General features: G+C 30.5%; 1 protein-coding gene across 2 annotated transcripts; it reads right to left on the minus strand.

Moving 5' to 3' along the window:
• Positions 1-937: 937 nt before the first annotated feature.
• Positions 938-17,108, minus strand: LOC148272713 (dynein regulatory complex subunit 2-like). Of its 2 annotated transcripts, XM_088239673.1 has the most exons (10): positions 16,903-17,108; positions 13,172-13,285; positions 12,828-12,966; positions 11,594-11,817; positions 8,478-8,675; positions 8,047-8,235; positions 5,225-5,371; positions 4,631-4,761; positions 1,700-1,867; positions 938-1,378 (listed from the first exon to the last, which is right to left on the minus strand). In XM_088239673.1, the coding sequence occupies exons 1-9, from the start codon at positions 16,999-17,001 to the stop codon at positions 1,735-1,737; spliced, it is 1,374 nt and encodes a 457-aa protein (XP_088095799.1). In that variant the 5' UTR covers positions 17,002-17,108; the 3' UTR covers positions 938-1,378; positions 1,700-1,734. The 2 variants fall into 2 exon arrangements, with proteins under 2 accessions (XP_088095799.1, XP_088095798.1); XM_088239672.1 differs by having other exon boundaries at positions 938-1,867.
• Positions 17,109-18,492: the final 1,384 nt, after the last annotated feature.

Raw genomic sequence — 18,492 nt, forward strand, 5'->3', positions numbered from 1 at the left:
CATAGGTACTTAGATATGTCAGTAGACATAATTTCATAAAAAATCAGTTTAAAGTGATTTCACGCAAAAGTAAATTTATTTCATTCCCAACATAAATCTGTTTTCTATACATTCCTATCACAAAAATATGTAGATATTTCTTTTTTGTGAAAATTCGTGAATTTAGAACATTTTTATAAATAATTTTACTGATTATACATAGTTGATTTTTAGTACATGTATAAGGATTTTATATATCTACAAAATGTAATTTCATTTATTTAAAATCGTAATAGTTTTATTTTTAACGTGAAAAAACCTTCTCCCGAAAAATTTACATTTTGTGGATATTTCGCTTTGTTAAAACGGTCCTCAATTATAAGTCTCAAATTTCGGAGTGCGATGTAATTACCTCAATACTCCCTAATTTTTCGTATTTCTGGTTTCAGGGTAATGGATTTCGATTTCGAGTCAATGCATCCGAAATCGTTCACGCTTTAGTAACTGACAAATTTTTCTATGGGCAATATAAGGTGTACAGCTCTTTTCACTCTTTAGAAGGAAATTTTATAGGATTTGTAATCGAAGTACGTGTATATTCTACACATGGACCAATACAGAACACGCCTGTCAAATTGTTATCCTAGTACCTGTATAAACAAGATGACTTTATTATTAACAAGAATTTCCAGCCTCTCCCCCACTCCTGCGATTTAATTTTGATCATTTACACTGCTAGTTTTATTTCGATGCAAGTTTTATTTGTTGTTTTTGTTGTTTTTGTTAGTTTTATAAAATGGATGAATTTTTAACAACAATTTCGTTTAAATAATTAATATCGTAAATTTTATTTGTTGTTTTTGTTAGGTTTATAAAATGAATGAATTTTTAACAACAATTTCGTTAAAATAATAAATATCGTAAATTTTATTTAAATGTGTATTTTATTCATGTTTATATGTATTTATAAGATAAATTTAATATAAATGAATAAATTTTTACAATAATTTAATATAATTAATGATTAATATTTTAAAAAATTCAACAAAGAGGGAAAATATTTTTGAGAAGGGAATATGTAAGTCTAGGCATTTACAGGGCTTATGACCTCTCATTGGCTGGTTTAAGTGGCCACTTTACACACTGTGTAACATTCAACATTCTGCCCATGTTTGAACATCCACATTTCCTCAACTCTTCCATCTGTTGACTTTTGTGAAGTAAAAGAGCTGAAACCTTTATCACGTGGGTGAGATTCATAAGGCTGAACCAAATCACCTACTAGGCAACGCTTGAAAACAATTTTCCAATTTTTATACTTCTTCTTTTACCAGGTAGTTAATTCATAACTCATATTTACAACTCATTCATGACTCCTTAGGGAGGAAATCCAGCCATTCTGCAAGCATTTGGACATACTCAAACATTGATGATTTAAATTGTTCATTTTATAAAAATTTTATGTATTTTATTAGTGTTTATATGTAATCGATGAAAAATATGTTGTGTCTTGTTTTTATTGGAATTTTTGTAAACCAAATAAATCTCACTGCTTTAAAGTACATTTAAATATTTTTTTTCAATTGAAAAAAACCACGGAATGGGCCCAAAAAACGACTTTTTAAACTGGGTCTATTTTATCCCACATAGCTACTCGCGTTACTTTTTAACCTGTGGGCTTTTATGAGTTAATTCAAACTTCAAAACAAAAAAATCTCACGTATAATTTTAATTTAAGTTAAAGCACCAATAGCTTTATATATATTTTATATCGCCACAAGCAATTTTTCTGAACTCGTGGGCTGCTTCCACAACGCTGACGGTCCCAGGTCCTGGAGCGGGTACTGATAGAGAATTTGCTTGATTTTTATGATTTTTCATCCACTCTCTAAAATACAAAATAATACAAAATCTTATAAACAAAAAACAACAAACAACAATTCCACGATTGAGGAAATAAACGGAAAAAATAAATCCATATAAATAAATTAATAATAAAATTATCATCATCCAACATCTGCTTCCGAGAGTGCATGGGCCACAAATAGCGGGAAAAAGTACAAGAAGTTTATCTTGATTATTTGTTACTGGAAGGTAAAGTGATCAGTCTAACACTGCCGGTCCCAGTCCAGAGTCTCGATTATGATGGGAAGATAAAGACGTAATACCTTCACCTTGACGGTATAGTTAATAATAAATTCCCTCTTGCAATTATAAATATATACTACTGACCCCCCACCTTCAAGTTTTGAGTAGGTACATCGATATGAATCAAGGGGAAGCGTACGTCACGGTAAACATATCTACGCTCTAAAATGACATAGCTTCAATATGACGTCATAGTTGAAGATAAAAGTCTCCCGACCGACTACAAAGGTATAGTACCGATCCCCCACCATCAAGTTTTGATGTAAGTACATCGTTTTATACCGACGGGTCTAGAATCCCTCGATACGTGGATCTACGCATTAAAAGTGTCAAAAATTTGGTTCCACCAAGCAATTTTCCTTTAATTATGATTTATGAAAAATTTTAATCGTTTTGAGGTTGGCACTTTTTTTCTTAAAAGCCTATTTAAAATATGATAGAGAAATAAGTAAGTTTTGAATTCGAATTAAATTCGGAAATAACTGTCATTTTAATAAACACAAACGCCTAGATGTGAAAATAATCTCGCTAGGTGCTGTACTATTAACAAATAAGAGTATCTAGGCGTCAGACACCGATTATATTTAACACTCTAAAAAAATAATTTGGTTATTATATGTTTTCCATCTGTTTTACTATATTTCCGAGTATATGTATCGAGACGTTAAAGGAGCCGGCATTGGCGTCGATCAGTAGATGCATACAGACGATCGTTAAGCGTACGTAGGTGATTTCCAAAAGTCATGCAAAATTCGTGTTCAAGCGAGCATTTTTTGAGTTTATAATCGCTTTGAAGTGAGCACTTTTAATCACAGAAGCCTATTTAAAATATAAATGAGAACTATTTTAAATGTTAATTACGTAAGGAACGCGGACTAATTGTTTGCGGTCATTCTATTAACTTGTTTCGATCATATGATGTCGATTTGACAATGAGGTAGAACATAACTAGGTAAGATACAGATAGTACATAAGTTAAGTATACCGTCTCGATATATACAGATGAAGATAGCATTCATAATCGAGGCACTGGAACAGTAAATTATTGCAGTGTGAAAACTCCTTATTGCTAATATTAATTTTATGTTGATCCTCCCAGGAATTGAACCCAGAACCTCAAGCATGGTAGGCAAATGCACCAAACCACTTAATTTAAGGCAGACTTACATTTTTTTTTTATGGAACTCTTTAGAGTGTACTTTATTGTATTGAGTTTCTCTTGCTGACGTTTCTTAGTGGAACTGCATTTTAATTCATAATAATAATATTATTTTTAACATATTACAACAGAGATGAAGAACATTTAAGAGAAGGTAATATGGAAGTCTAGGCATCTACAGGGCTCATGACCTGTCAATGACTAGTTTAAGTGGCCACTTTCCACACTGTGTAACATTCCCCATTCTGCCAATATTTGAACATCTAAATTCCTTCAATTCTTTCATCTGATGATGTTTGTGAAGTTAAAGAGCTGAAACCTTTATTTATGCTGGCAAGAATTATTTAATTGATACCTAGACTTCTATATTACCTTCTCGTAAATGTTTTACATCTCTATTGTAATATGTTAATATAAACAGCTCCCTGGGGAGTTGAATCCAGTCCTTGTCACCAGACTGAAGATGCCCATTAGGGGGTGAAAGCACTAATTGGTCAAATAAATAAGTGGAAACGTACCAAGTATTTTTAAATTAATAACTTATATGTAAATATAAGTTATTACATCATCGTTTATACACAAGATTCACATAATTACCGTTAAATAATTCTCATTACCATTCGTATGAAATAAACGCTAAAATAATGTCAATTAAATAAACTGTAATTAAAGTTTGGGATATTTTCATAAACTACACCCTCCGCAAAAAGCATGTAGTTTTGTAATATTTATCTGCTGAAAATTATTCCAATTTAATACGATTGGGTCCATATTTTGGTTTAAACAATACATATACTTACCTTTAGGAATACCAACGGTAATTTGTGATTTTTGAAACAAAGGCGTATTTTCCAAAAACCATTAGTTTTTATGGCGGTAAAACTACTATTTGATACATGTATTCTACACGATTCGCGAACAAGAACCATCGCCGATCGATTTAGTACAAGAACGAGCCGGAAACGCGTGTGGGTAGAATTTTTTTTTAAATTTAGAACAATATTGACTATTCTATTTAACAAATTTGCAATAAAAAACCGATCTTCTAAGTATGTATCTTTGATATTTTGTAAAAGATAATTAAAATCTAGAATTTGGGATACAAATGGTAATTAGATTTTCAGTGGTTTTAATTTGTTTTTATTAATTTCTATAATAAATTAAGTAAAAAAAAAAATTCTACCGTGTTGAGTACAAGTATATTCTTATAAACGGATGGAATTTATTTTTATTTATGCTAAATTTAATAAGTTTTTGGCAATCCGCCGTGCGACATGCACATTTTAAAGAATCACCTATCTACATAAATACATAATACAGTAAGATTTTTTAAAAAGAACTTACTTGAAAATTTCCGCTAGTTCCAAATTCACCTTTACTAGATGATTCCGTTCATCTAAAAGTGATTTTCTGACAATATCTGCTTCAGACACTAGTGCCCAAATTTTTTTTAAACTCTCATATTGTTTTAATGTCTGTGAAAAATAAATAATATATATTTTTAACTTACTCGTTTAATTTGGTCGAAACGTTTTTCTTAACATATTTGTTGAAAATAGGAAGATTGATTATTTATATATTTATTTATTAAAACTTGAACTCATATATCTCAGTTTTATATTTCCTCTCCCCGGCGGAGGTTGGAAATCATCGTAGCAACTCTCACTTTGTTAGCAGCTGCCCTGAACAAGGACTGAGTGCTGCTATGGAACCAGTCACGCAAGTTCTTTGGCCAAAAGATGCGCCTTCTACCTGCACTACGTCTTCCTTCAATCCTTCCCTGTAGAATGACTTGTAAAATGTTATATTTTTCGCCTCTCATCACATGCCCAAAGTACTCTATTTTTCTTTTCTTTATGGTCTTCAGTACCTATTTATCTTTTTTTATCTACAAGGTGTAAAATAATTATAAGCTAAAATTGGATCAGATCCAAGTACCTCATTCATCCTCGGTGTCAAGTTGAAAAGGAACAACGGCTGGTCATCTTTCCCTTCCCAGGAGGACTCGAGGGAAGTCTGCATCTTGCTGCACAATCGCATGCCCGTCATAATTTGATCCGATTTCTTCTGAACTTCGGTCAACCACTATCATCAAAACAAACAAAAAATAAAATTCCACGATATTATCAACAATACGCTTAGTTATGTTTCCCAATGAATAATGAGATAGTCCCTCGCGTAGGTACTGTTTTTTTGTCCACCAAATTCACCAACAGAAAAAAATGAAATCCAGTTATTGAATAAAAAATATTTCCCCGCTCTTGGAAGCAGCTTTTTTAGTATGAAAAAAGACATAGCGCATAGTCTAAATGAAGTAACAACTAACAATGTTTTCAATGTACGATTATTTCGTTAGTTTTGTACCTATTTACATTTTTTTTTTTTTTAATATCCTCCATGTACAATATTTATTAACACTTTTCAGATCCATGCTTATTGTTATTGGTAAGTAAAACATGTCCTCCAGAAAATACTTTTTTCAGTAGGTTTAACATATTATTGTTGTGACATATTGTATTAAGTCCAGTGGCCGAGTACATTTTACCTTGCAAAACGTCATGTTGTTTTGCTACTACAACCATCACGCCATTTTCTGCAATGGTAGGCAGAGAGGATGGACTGCCACACGCGCCTATCCTGACGAACATCCCTAGCTTCTTCCGCGTTTATATTTATTGTTATACATGACTTTCGGTGGTCTCTGCTTTTGACATGACTAGATTTAGGATTTTGATTATCCTGATCATGCCACGTCTTCTTTAGTCGTCCTCGTCTTACGTTACCATTCATTCTTGCCATATATTAAATACATTTTACTATTCTTTCGTCAACCATTCGTTCCACAGACCGAACGTCTCACTGACCCTTTCACTCTCGTGTTTCACTCTCGACTGATTTTATCATTCGTAATGCTGCCATACATTGATTTCCCACACATTCGTCTAAGAGGTCGCGTTTATCTGCTTTCATCCTTCGTCTGCCAGTTCCATGTTTCACTTCCATACAAAAGTTTTAAAAATTAAACTCCTTTGCTAACAATTCTAGCTTCGATTGACATATTTTTTTTTTAGATTACTGTGCTGAGTACGCCGATAATTTTCCTGTCCGCATTTACTCTCCTTTCAACATATTTTTCTACTCTTCCATCTCTTGTAAACATTTTTCACAAATTCTTCTACTTGTTCAAAACATTCGTTATTTAAAGTTGTTATGCAATCAGTAATTTCACCTACCCTTTCAAATACCATCACTTTTGACTTACTTTCGTTCATCACCAATTGAGGACTGTTTTCACAAAGTAAAATATCTACAAAAAGTACAATTTTCAGGAGGTTTATTTATGATAAAAAATAACAACCAAGATATTAACAAAAACAAAAACACTGTTTTATAAACATTCTACGTCGTAATTTATGTACTGGAAATCAATATTATAGATGAAGCGTAACTATTCATTTAAAAAATCCAAACTTTTAAAATTTTCACAAAAACTATTCTATATGTTTAATGATAGGAATGTATAAAAGTTAGGATATGACATGTAAATTTACTTAAACATGAAATCTTAGAATTACGGTTTTTTTGTTATATTTTATTTGCCTACATATACCTTTTCTATTTTCTTGATGAAATTAAGTAAATAAAAGCTACAAGGTATGTTTTTTCTACAAAATAAAACAGTATTTATGTTTTTGTTGAAATCCTAGTAGTGATTTTTTTATAGTAAAAAAAATCTTCTGAAATTTTTACTTTTTGCAGATATTTCGCTTTGTGAAAACGGCCCTTAATTAGTGATGATGATGGTAGTCGAAATTTATGTGATTTTAAACGATTTTTTTAAATTCATAGATGGCGCGGCGCTTTCATATTTTTTTATTGAAAAATGCCATTTTTACGTTCATTTTCAATGGAAACTTTACAAAACTTGATTTGTGGAAACATTACACTTTATTCATTGTAACAAATACTACGACAATATAACTTAGGTCCTTTTCACAAAATAGTGTACGTTTTGGACACCATTTTGTGAAAATGACTTAAATTATACGGTTGTGGTATTTGTTACAATCAATACTGTGTACATTTTTGTAAAATTTCCATTGAAAATACACGTAAAAATTGAATTTTACAATAACAAAATATAAAAGTGCCATATATAAAGATTTACTTTTATATTTTCGTTATTTATATAACCTTGTCCACTATCCGCAAATTTACTAAACATGTAATTTCATATAATGTATCTTTTTTGGGTGATACCGTGTATGTTGGATTCGTGTATTTTTTCGCCTTTGAACCAAAAATTCTACATAAACCTAGTAATTATAGTGCACGAATAATAAAAGAGGCAATTGAAATACACAGACATCCAGATAATATAAACAATGACGACGGGCTTAAATTAAATTCAACATGGTTCCCAGCACTACATATGACAAAAACGAATAGATATGTGCCTACTGCCGGCTGCGACACAGTACAAATTACTAGTACATAAACATAATTATTCTTTCCTACAAAACTAGAAATGTGCCTACTGCTGACTGTGACACGGTACAAATTACTAGTACATAAACACATACATTTCTTTATAAAACACACAGTTTTCCCTGAAGATGGCTCCTGCAATGGTAGCCGAAACGTCGGATCAAATCCAACATACACGGTATCACCCAAAAAAGATACATAATATTGATAACAGTGACCGTGAAAACCTTCGCACCTATGTAATTTCATATTTAAAAAACAGTAAATCCAACCTTTTCAACTTCATTACTAATTTGAACTAATTCTGTAAACTGGTTTTTGTCCAGTTTTAAATCAGAGTTCACTTTGTTCTTGGCAATACAATATGCATCCCTGTTCTTCTTGTAATTTTCCCTGATACTTGCCATCACAGTACCATCCTCATACGACTGGAACTCTTGCCTCAACCGCTTCAGCGACACCTAAAAGAACGACACATCGTAATATTTTGAATAAAAACTTCATAAAAAAAAGCCATAGAATAAGAGAAAAAACGAGAATAATTGTGTTTTAAAAAAAAAACTAATTTAACTATCACTAGATTTTACTAAAATAGTTATTCAATACGTGTAGAAAATGTAAATGATATAAATTACTTATGTTGGTAGTGTCCCGATATCTGGTTCTAAATATACTATCGCAAAAATGCCCAAAAAATACTTACTATGTTTTCTCCCATTCGGCGCTCTTGCATAATTATTATTTTGGTCATCATTGCATCCTTTGGTCTTAGTTTCTCTAATTTCTTTCTGTTTTCTAAAGTCTTGGAAAAGTATTCTTTTAGTACCTCTTTGTAGAGATCTGATATGAAAGTAAATCTACCTTCCAACATATTCTCTAATTCCTCTCGATCATTGTGTAGCTAAAACAGATCAATCCATACCTCTTTGTAGAGATCTGATATGAAAGTAAATCTACCTTCCAACATATTCTCTAATTCCTCTCGATCATTGTGTAGCTAAAACAGATCAATCCATACCTTATTGTAGAGATCTGATATGAAAGTAAATCTACCTTCCAACATATTCTCTAATTCCTCTCGATCATTGTGTAGCTAAAACAGATCAATCCATACCTCTTTGTAGAGATTTGACATGAAAGTAAATCTACCTTCCAACATATTCTTTAATTCCTTTCGATCATTGTGTAGCTAAAACAGATCAATCCATACCTCTTTGTAGAGATCTGATATGAAAGTAAATCTACCTTCTAAATTATATAACGTGGACTTAATTTTCGGAGTCGTGCATTGGTTGGATTCGATCATATGACGTCGATATAGCAAGTCGGTAGAACGTACCGAGGTAGATAAAGATAGTACAGAAGTTAAGTGTACCGCCTCAATATGTTCAGAAGAAGATAGCGTTCATAATCACGGCGTTGGCAACTTTCAATCCCGATAAAATATGCCCTTCAATTGGGTAATTTCTTTATGATAAACAAAAACTCTAAATGATGAAAGACACAACTAATTAATAACTAAAATATGTTAAAAAACTAAAATATGTTACACGCAACTACTATGGGGAGCAGGATATCAAAATGACATAAACATACTACAAAGACAACAAAATAAAATATTAAAGTTAGTATATGACCTTCCCTATCTAACTGCAACTAGAGAACTTTTTGTACAAACTAAGCAATTAAATATAACTGAACTCTTTCAACTAGAATCATTAAAATTTATCCATAAATTAGCCACTAATGTAATTGTAGACGAAGAACTAAAACTTGTAAAAAATTGTAGTCAACATGGACATAATACGAGAATATCAGACAAATACCATACACAACTTTCTAAAACAAGACAAGGACAGTCAAGACTAATGAACCAGGGACTGAAATTATACAATAAACTACCAGACAAAACTAAACAAAAGACTCAGACAAACTTTTTAAAAGATATAAAAAATATTATTTTGAACAACAGAGTATAAATGAAAAATGTATATATTATTTTATGTAAAATAAATGTAATAATCCGCAAGGGTTTATAAATAAATTTTCAAAGAAAAAAAATTTAAAAAATTAAAAATTAAAAAAAACCTGAAAAATTTCTCCATTTTACCACGTAAGCAAAGCCACGGGTAAAAGTTAATCATGAGTTTATAGTTAATAAATAAATATTAATTTTATTTAATTAGTTTTAAAAAAGTAAATGGAATTAAAATAAAAACAACGTTGATTTGTAAACAATAAAATTTGGGGTACAAAGTTTTACTTTTATTGTTAAAAAAGCAATACTTAGTACCTAAATTGATCAAAGTTATTAAATTTGTCAGCCTCGTGTAATGGTTTTAAAAATTCTGATTATAAAAATCATAAGTATTATATTATTATAACAATATATAAGTACAATAAATATGTAATTATTTTTATTGTAATCAAACTAATTAAGAACGTGGCAAACACCATTATATGACTGATAATGAAAATGTATTAACAAACAAATCGTCTTCGGTACATATTGATTTATTGGCTACGTTTTCGACAAATCAAAACATCAAATTTAAAATTTGTTTGGGGAAAAGTGTCGCGTAAAAGTTTTTGTTGAATTAAACTTTAAAAAAAGAAATGTCACGTTTATCCTTGTATGTAGGCATAATTCAATTATTGGCAACGTTAAATTAAACTTAAAATGTAGTATTTTAGTGATGAAAAATTATCTACTATGAATAATAATAAAATGATGTAAGTAAAAATGATATCTTTACGATGTTTTAAATATCAATAATTTCCTGGAATTCTCAGTTAATTTTTAGTCATTGCCAATTGATTTACCATATCTAGTTATTTTTACCACCCAAAAACTACAAGCCAAAAACAACTTATTTCTTCGACAAATTATCTCTGTGTAGTGTCAAAGCGACGACTCGGAAATACTTCGAACGATCTGACGATTATCATAAATATAAATACGTTTGCCTATCCTTGTTTGTTACTTTAGATACCAAAGTCCCGTAATTATTCACCTATTGTGTTGTAATAAATACCTTTAACAATTGTAATAATCGTTTTTTTTTATTTCACAATAATGCCCGAAGCAACATCTATATTACTTTGATTTCATATTAATCAGATGTCCACGAAAAGCGATCTTCCCAGTAGCTCAGTCACAAATAACTATCGACGTGCTAATAAGCGACCTGATAACAATTTCTCAGCATGGTTGTTTATCGTATTCGCGATCACAATGCAACATCCGTGAACACCTAATATTAACTGTCAAAATATTTACGTTTCGCGACGTATAATCCTGCTGCGCAATCACATATTTGAATTTCACTGGCGCAAATATGAAAAATATTCTAAAACTGCTATTTATATTTATTTATTTATTATTTATCTTGCTATTTATTGCATTTAGCCGGTGGTTGGCAAGCCAAATGTCAAGAAAAGTAGTCGCAGTCGTAATTGTAATTTAATTTCCAATAGTTTTTATTAAATAGGTACTCCTTGCTATTTTGCAAATGTAATATTATATTGCATTATATTTTCAGTAAACGTTGATTTTTCGCAAGTGAACTGTATTTATTTACGAGAAAAACAAAAAACAAACCGACATAAGCGTTGACTTGGAGATTACACACGCGTTGACTTATGACTGCGATAACCTAAGATAATGTACATTATTGTTCATTGTGATCGCTCAAATGCTTAGCATGTTTTTAAGCACGTCGATAGTTATTTGTGATTGAGCTGCAGGTAAAGTGTTTTCAATCGTTACTCTACAATAATCTCCTGGAAATGGCACTGAATGTAGGAAATGCTGTTCACCATTAGGTCTTTTTCGTAATACTTGACAACTGCTTCTCCCTGAAAATGGTCACTGGTCTCTAAAGCCTGACTTTGCATGGCCCAGCGTAGAATAGCCATACTCCACTCGGCCTTCTGCTTCATATCCTGAACATTGCTCATATCCTTTTCTCCCCGCTCCCTTAACTTGGCTGCATCCTTAGCGTATTTCTCCCCCATGTCTGCCAAGCATACGTGGAACTGTTCTGAAAATTTACCTGCCATTATGTTAACATATTCTTCAAGACGAACAATTCAAATATAAATATTATGAAGGTATAATACATATTATTACTATTTTGATTGCTTATTTACGTATTATCGTGTTAGTTATTTTCGCAATAAAAATAAAAACAATGCAAATCCGGCAAAATCCAAAATGTAAAAAAAGTGAGATATTAATTGAAACTTATGCAGAATACAATTTTTTACAATAGTTTTAACATTGTCAGTTAAAAATACGGCTTAATTTGTAAGACTTGACTTTTAAACTATCGACTTCGTTAAAAAGTCGATATCCTCTACTTGAGTATTGCAAAGTTGGTAATGAATCAAATTAAATTTATATTTCACTACTGTTTCTTGACATAATCATGCTTATGTCATCACTGCTTACGGATAAAATATTTACTGATTATAATAAAAAATTCAGTTGGAAAAAAAGGTGAAGTTAGGTATGTATCAGATTTTTGTGATTTGCTCAAAATAAAGAAAGATGGATTTTGCCGGGTTTGCAAGTAGTACCCTCAAATATGGTCTTTAAATCATAAAAAGGGATTGAAGAATATTCTCATTGCATTAAAAAATAATAATTTGAATTTGAACTAAAAAACATATTTTCGCGGTAAATTAAAAATACAATTTAGAGGTAAATGTTATTGTGATAATAAAAGTTGAAAAAATGCATTCTCGTGGTTTATTTAAAAAATTAACTTGGGAAAATATTAATACAAATATGGAGAGATAATTATTATTCCGTTCGAATATTAAATTTTAACAGACAAAAATGATCCCGATTTAGCGTTGATATCACGATAATAAGGGTCAAAGTCCTAAGCGAGAGTATAATTAACCGACACGAACAATCAGTTCTAGAATATTAATATTATAGATGTTCATTTTTATAACATACTGTATTTACAAACCGAAATTTAAAACACTTGGAGATTCAGATTATAAATGTGGAAATTACATTAATAGAAACAAAATTATATACCTAACTGGGAATGAACAGAGTCACTGAATGCTGCCAAACTTAATATCTGCTGATAGTCCGCGTCCCGCATTTGGTTCTGAAGTTCTTTCAAGATGTTATCCTTCTTGTCCATCACGCGATCAAATAAGCTCCAAATTGTCTGTTTGAAAGGTAGAATCTTACCAATAATAAAATGCCACCCTTTTAATATATCGCATCACAAAATTTACTTAATCGCAGCAATACTTCGGTCAAATTTCGTAAACTGTGAATGACGCTGTTCTAGCATTAATACTATTTAAATTTTGGAATATGTAACAAAATTGCGCAAAGTCATGCATATAATTTGATATTTGTTCACAAACCTTAACCTCTTCGCAGTAAAGTGGTAATTTTAGTTTGATCATGAAATGTCTCCATGATCTATCCATTTTTGATTTACTAAGCTCCAACATATCTTCTTCATGTTTGATTTGAGCCTAAAATGAAAAAAAAAATCAATAAAGGATTATTTCTTATGATGAAATCATAAGAATTAAGAATAGTCCAGAAGGAGCGTAGAATCATATTTGAATACATCGGATTTTGTCCAAAAATCCCTCCACCTTGCCCCATTTTCACCGCGCGCATGCTTTAAGTCGCCGCGAAATGTTGCCAGATCGCTAAAAATATAACCATAACACAAATGTAATTATTTTTTTTTAAAAAGGGATTTCTTAATTTTTCTAAAATTATATTGTACACGTGAAAACATTAACTGACACAACAGAGTTGGTAAAGGGTCATTCAATAAGAAATAAACTTGGAACTTAACAAATAAAACAAATTTTATTTAACATAAAATGGATACTTTTATGTCATATTAAATTATATTTGACGTTTTAAAGATAATGTCGGTCAAATATCCATCACAGCGTTGTTTAATCCGAAAGGTCCAATTTTTGTTAGTTCTCTCATTAGATGAGCAAAGTGCTAGTCCATGATTGTATAGTTAAACGGAATTCTCAGATAGATACCGAGGTGTCGGATTTCGAAAAATGTTGTATAAAGAGAAAGAATTTGAATGTTTATGCCCTGTTCAAAAGAAAGCTATTTTAATTCTTTTCGAGAGAAAGACATCAACGATTTTTTTCAAATGAAGAGTTCAGAAAAACCTTTTACTAATTTCCTCATTTATGGCTATCTCCGACAGCGTCAGCACAGACTGTTTTACCTCCCGGTTTCGAGAACCAACCTGCCTCTGGTCATGCCGATTGGAAGAGCAGTCAAGCAGCTGAACATTATCACTTTGGAGATCGACATCTTTCACATTAGTGAAACTATGTTTAAGAGGCAAATACTCTTGCTATTAGAGAGTATTATACCTTAATAATGTCGAACCATTGCTCAAGGATTCTTGGTTTGATATAAAGTTCCAATTTAACGTCTTAAATCCTTTGTTATTTGTTATGTTACTTTGAGAATAAATAATTTTAATTTTGAATTCGAATTACGAGTATCATTCGTTCGTTTCATAAGTTTGTTCGTATCCCAAATATATATATTTCATTCTGAGACCGATTTCACACGTATCGCCCCAATCCACACGGCCCGGTAAGATAAGGGTGGGTGGATATAAATTGTTATTTTTTTCGTTTATTTTATTTAGATTCTACTCGGGAGAAAAAATTCAAAAGGAAAATGAGCGGGGATTAGTCGACCTCGTGGTTTACGGGCAATTTATTTGTTTAAATCTTTAAGTAGAAAGAATACTAGTACTTTGGCGGACTTACTGCTAAAAGCAATATATTCCAGCTGACCGAAAAACAGACTGGTTAAAAGAAGAGTTGATCAATAATGTGTATTAAAAAACCAAGAATATATATTTATATATATCAAGAAAAAAACGTAATTAATTTCAATCAACAACTGTTTTTTAATGGGGAGATAAGGCTTGCAAATATTTTTTTTTTTTTAATACATTATGTTAAACATATTGAAGGATGATGAATGTGGAATAAGATAGTGAAATTGGAAGGCGAGAGAAAGAGGAACCGAGGAAAGAAAATGTATAAAAATATACAAAAAAACAAAAAAAATACAGGAAGTTTAGGTTTCTAAGGATACATAATAATGTTCCGGGCGTTTCTTAAAGGTTACTAGAGAAGGTGCATTTTTTATATGAAAAGGTAGCTCATTCTAAAGTCTAGCGACTTGGACAGAAAAGGAGTAGCTGAAAAATGATAAGCTATGTTGAGGAACGAAAAATGTTCTCTCCTGAGAAGAGCGAAGCGAAAGACGATGATCAGAAAAGTAATTGAAATTCTCAGGAAGATATTTTGGAGAGCGAGGGTTGTAAGGAATATTATAAAAAAGTGAGAGAGATTAAAAGTTTATGGCGCAGATATAAACGAAGCCACCTGAAGTCGAAGCGACCTTTCGTGATACATAGTCATATTTTTTTAGATTGAAAATAAACGCATGCTTTGATTCTGCAAATGCTCTATATGATCTAAGAGTTCCTTATTGGCATCAAGATAGCAAATATTAGCATACACGGTTAGTGCGTTTACCTGTCATTAAATAAACAAAATCGTTTTACAAACTAAATACCAATGAACTTAAAACAATTAAAAATAATTTATCAATAAAATTAATTTAAAGTAAATCTCAAGAAATTTTTTGAACACGTGTAAAAACTGCATTAAATGTTAATTAGTATGAATGTGTTATTATTTTATGTTTTTTTCTTTCAATACTCTTTTTTTTTTTCATAAACTCGTATATTCAAAATTATATAAACTCTTATAAATAAACAACTACAACAGTGTAAGTCACTCTCCAAGCACAAGAGTTAGTCTCTTTATTGGAGTGTTACGGTGATAACATTTACTAGATGTATAAAAGTAGATATGTATAGAATTCTGTATTATGAAATTTATTGAGAAAAAAATATAAAAAAAATATAAAAAAACTAATTATAATACGAAAAAAGTCAATCCACCCTATGTTATTTTACCGGGCCGGATGGGCTTTTATTGTGGTGTGAAAACGGCCTAACAGTCTAGCATAATGACTCCTACAACTTTCAAAATAATGGGCTCGTATTAATAATGTGTGGCTCAGATCAAGGGCCAATGTCAGATTATTTTTTTGCCACCATTTTGTAAAGGGTCTATGTCAATTAACAAACTTATATATTTACTTACTTTATGCACTCATATATGTGTGGTAATGTTTTTTTTTATATTTGTTATCAAAGACGTCACTCAATTTATTATAACGCCACAAAATGATTAAATCATTCCTCTCCTGTAATATTACGACATCTACCCTTATAGATCCAAGCCACAGCTATATTGGTTACCAACAATATTTTGAGTTTGTCCAAGACTAGATTCAACTTCCTAGGGAGCGGTTAATATTAACACATTACAACAGAGATGAAGAACAATTTAGTAAAGGTAATATAGAAGTCTAGGCATCTACAGCCCGTCATTGGCTGTTTTTTTAATTTTTTTATTTAATGCACAAAATACACAATTTTATCATAAAGCACAATTATATTTTTTTATGTCCCGACTATTTAGAAAATTCCGTGTTAAGTCGGGACTCTTCTATATATAAATCAAAAACATTTTTAAACATATTAAACATTATACATAATAATCAAAACAATATACAAAATAATAATAGAAAAATATGAAAAATAAAAATTTATACAATTAAAAAAATGGATTGCTGAAAAGTTATATAATAATACATGGCAATTTGTTATTAATAATTCATAGTAATTTTATAATTAACATTGTATATCTACAAATAATCATGCATCCCTATTAAGTGGCCACTTAAACCAGCCAATGAGAGGTCATAAGCTCTGTAGATGCCTAGACTTCTATATTACGTTCTCTAAATGGTTCTTTATCTCTGTTTTAATGTGTTAATATATTGGTTACAGTAAAAACGAGATCGATACAATAGTTTTATTAATGATTATAATGATATTGCCGAGGTTCATTAATACCTACATTGTTTTTAGCTGTCATTATTCTTTTTTTCAATGTGGTATTTATGTAAATCCTTTTTGGGCAAGCATAAATAAAAAAAAACTTACTTTCTTTCTTTGTATTTTTTCCTTTTCTTGCGCTTTTTTCAATTCTTCAGCTTTTTTCAACTTAAGTTCCTTTTTTTCTTGTTTTGTTAGCTTAACCATCGTGTATTCGATATATTTGCAGTTTACAGTGCCTTGATAAATATAATTAGTATGACTTTTGACTTTCTAGATGTTTACAGCTATTTTTCACTTACTAACTCAGCAAGTTTTTATCGAAAAATAAATAAATAAGACGAACAAATGAATTTACTGGTAATTTTGGAACATATTAGTGCCTTACTTGAATATTTTCTGGGAACGTGCCTACCCTCGTAGAAGTACTAAATGCATTAATTAGTTGGTAGTTGGGTACCTACTAGTGATGCCAAATAATTTACCATCGATTTTTTTTCCTTTATTAGTGCCTTATATCAAAACTTAATAAAATCAGCTAAAAACAAGTGACATTAATAAACATAGGAACAACATAAACAGAAAGGAATAACAATATAGATACAAACATTAGACAACAAAAATATAAGTACAAGAATAACATCAAAATATTAATGATAATAAAATTGGTATAAAAATGGTCAATAGTGCGGTTTTCAATTGCAAATGAAATTATAAATCTAGTCCAAATTTTTTTACTCTTGTCTTTTCCACTGACCCAATTTTACGTTTAAAATGGCTTAAAGCTATACATCGCAAAAAAAAATAGACCAACTAATTGCTCTTAGGTAAGTAACAATGCGTATTTAAACCTTGTTATTTTCAAAATCAACACTTAATATCTTTCCATAACATGGCCTTTTATGCTATGTAGTTATTTATAGGTACGTGATATTCGTCATAAAATGCATGTTTTTTTATACATTCATTGGTTTATTATAGGTGATTGTTCTGTTTTTTTTGTAATGTGCTTGGTTTTGATAAATGTGTAAATGATCCTCAAACAAAATGTTGAATAATACTCTTTCTGTGGAGGTTAGTTTTTTTAACAAAATTTAAATTTTTAACCTGTCTTTATGGATTTCAAGTATTTAATTTGGGTATTTATTGGGAGAAAAATACATATAGTTAAATATGTAGGCCGTAGGTCGAATATTTAAAAAAAACTATTGAATTATAACCTAAAGTTTTTCGACGTTCACAAACGTCAAAAAAATGGCTCACATCATTTTGTACCCAAGCCTTGAGTCTAGATGGTGTTGATATACCCTGCTATTGTTTTGTTATATGTACAAATGTCTTTTGTATCAATGTTTAAACTATTCTTCTAGGTAAACCTATGAGATCTCGTTAAGTTTTCTGCATTTTTTTTTCATAGAGTAAATAAATGTATTTTTATTTTTTAGTTTATTGATCATTGAGTTAGTCGGTGGATGCATTTTGAAAGGGGCCTGAGAAACTCGATAAATCAATTTTAATTTTTTAACATATCTAAAATTGAAACAATATTATTCATCGAGAGCTTTTTTTTATTTTCACTACTTAATTAGTATTTTTTTCAGAAATCGGCAAAATAATCAATGACTATGTAACTGACAAAAAACGTAAACAAATAACTTGTGACTGGTTGAATCAAGCTAAAACTAAAATAAACAAAAG

The sequence above is a fragment of the Micrasema longulum genome, unplaced genomic scaffold (genome assembly GCF_059751315.1).
Source record: "Micrasema longulum isolate JH-2025_06_02 unplaced genomic scaffold, ASM5975131v1 h1tg002219l, whole genome shotgun sequence".
In the NCBI taxonomy this organism is placed as follows: domain Eukaryota; kingdom Metazoa; phylum Arthropoda; class Insecta; order Trichoptera; family Brachycentridae; genus Micrasema; species Micrasema longulum.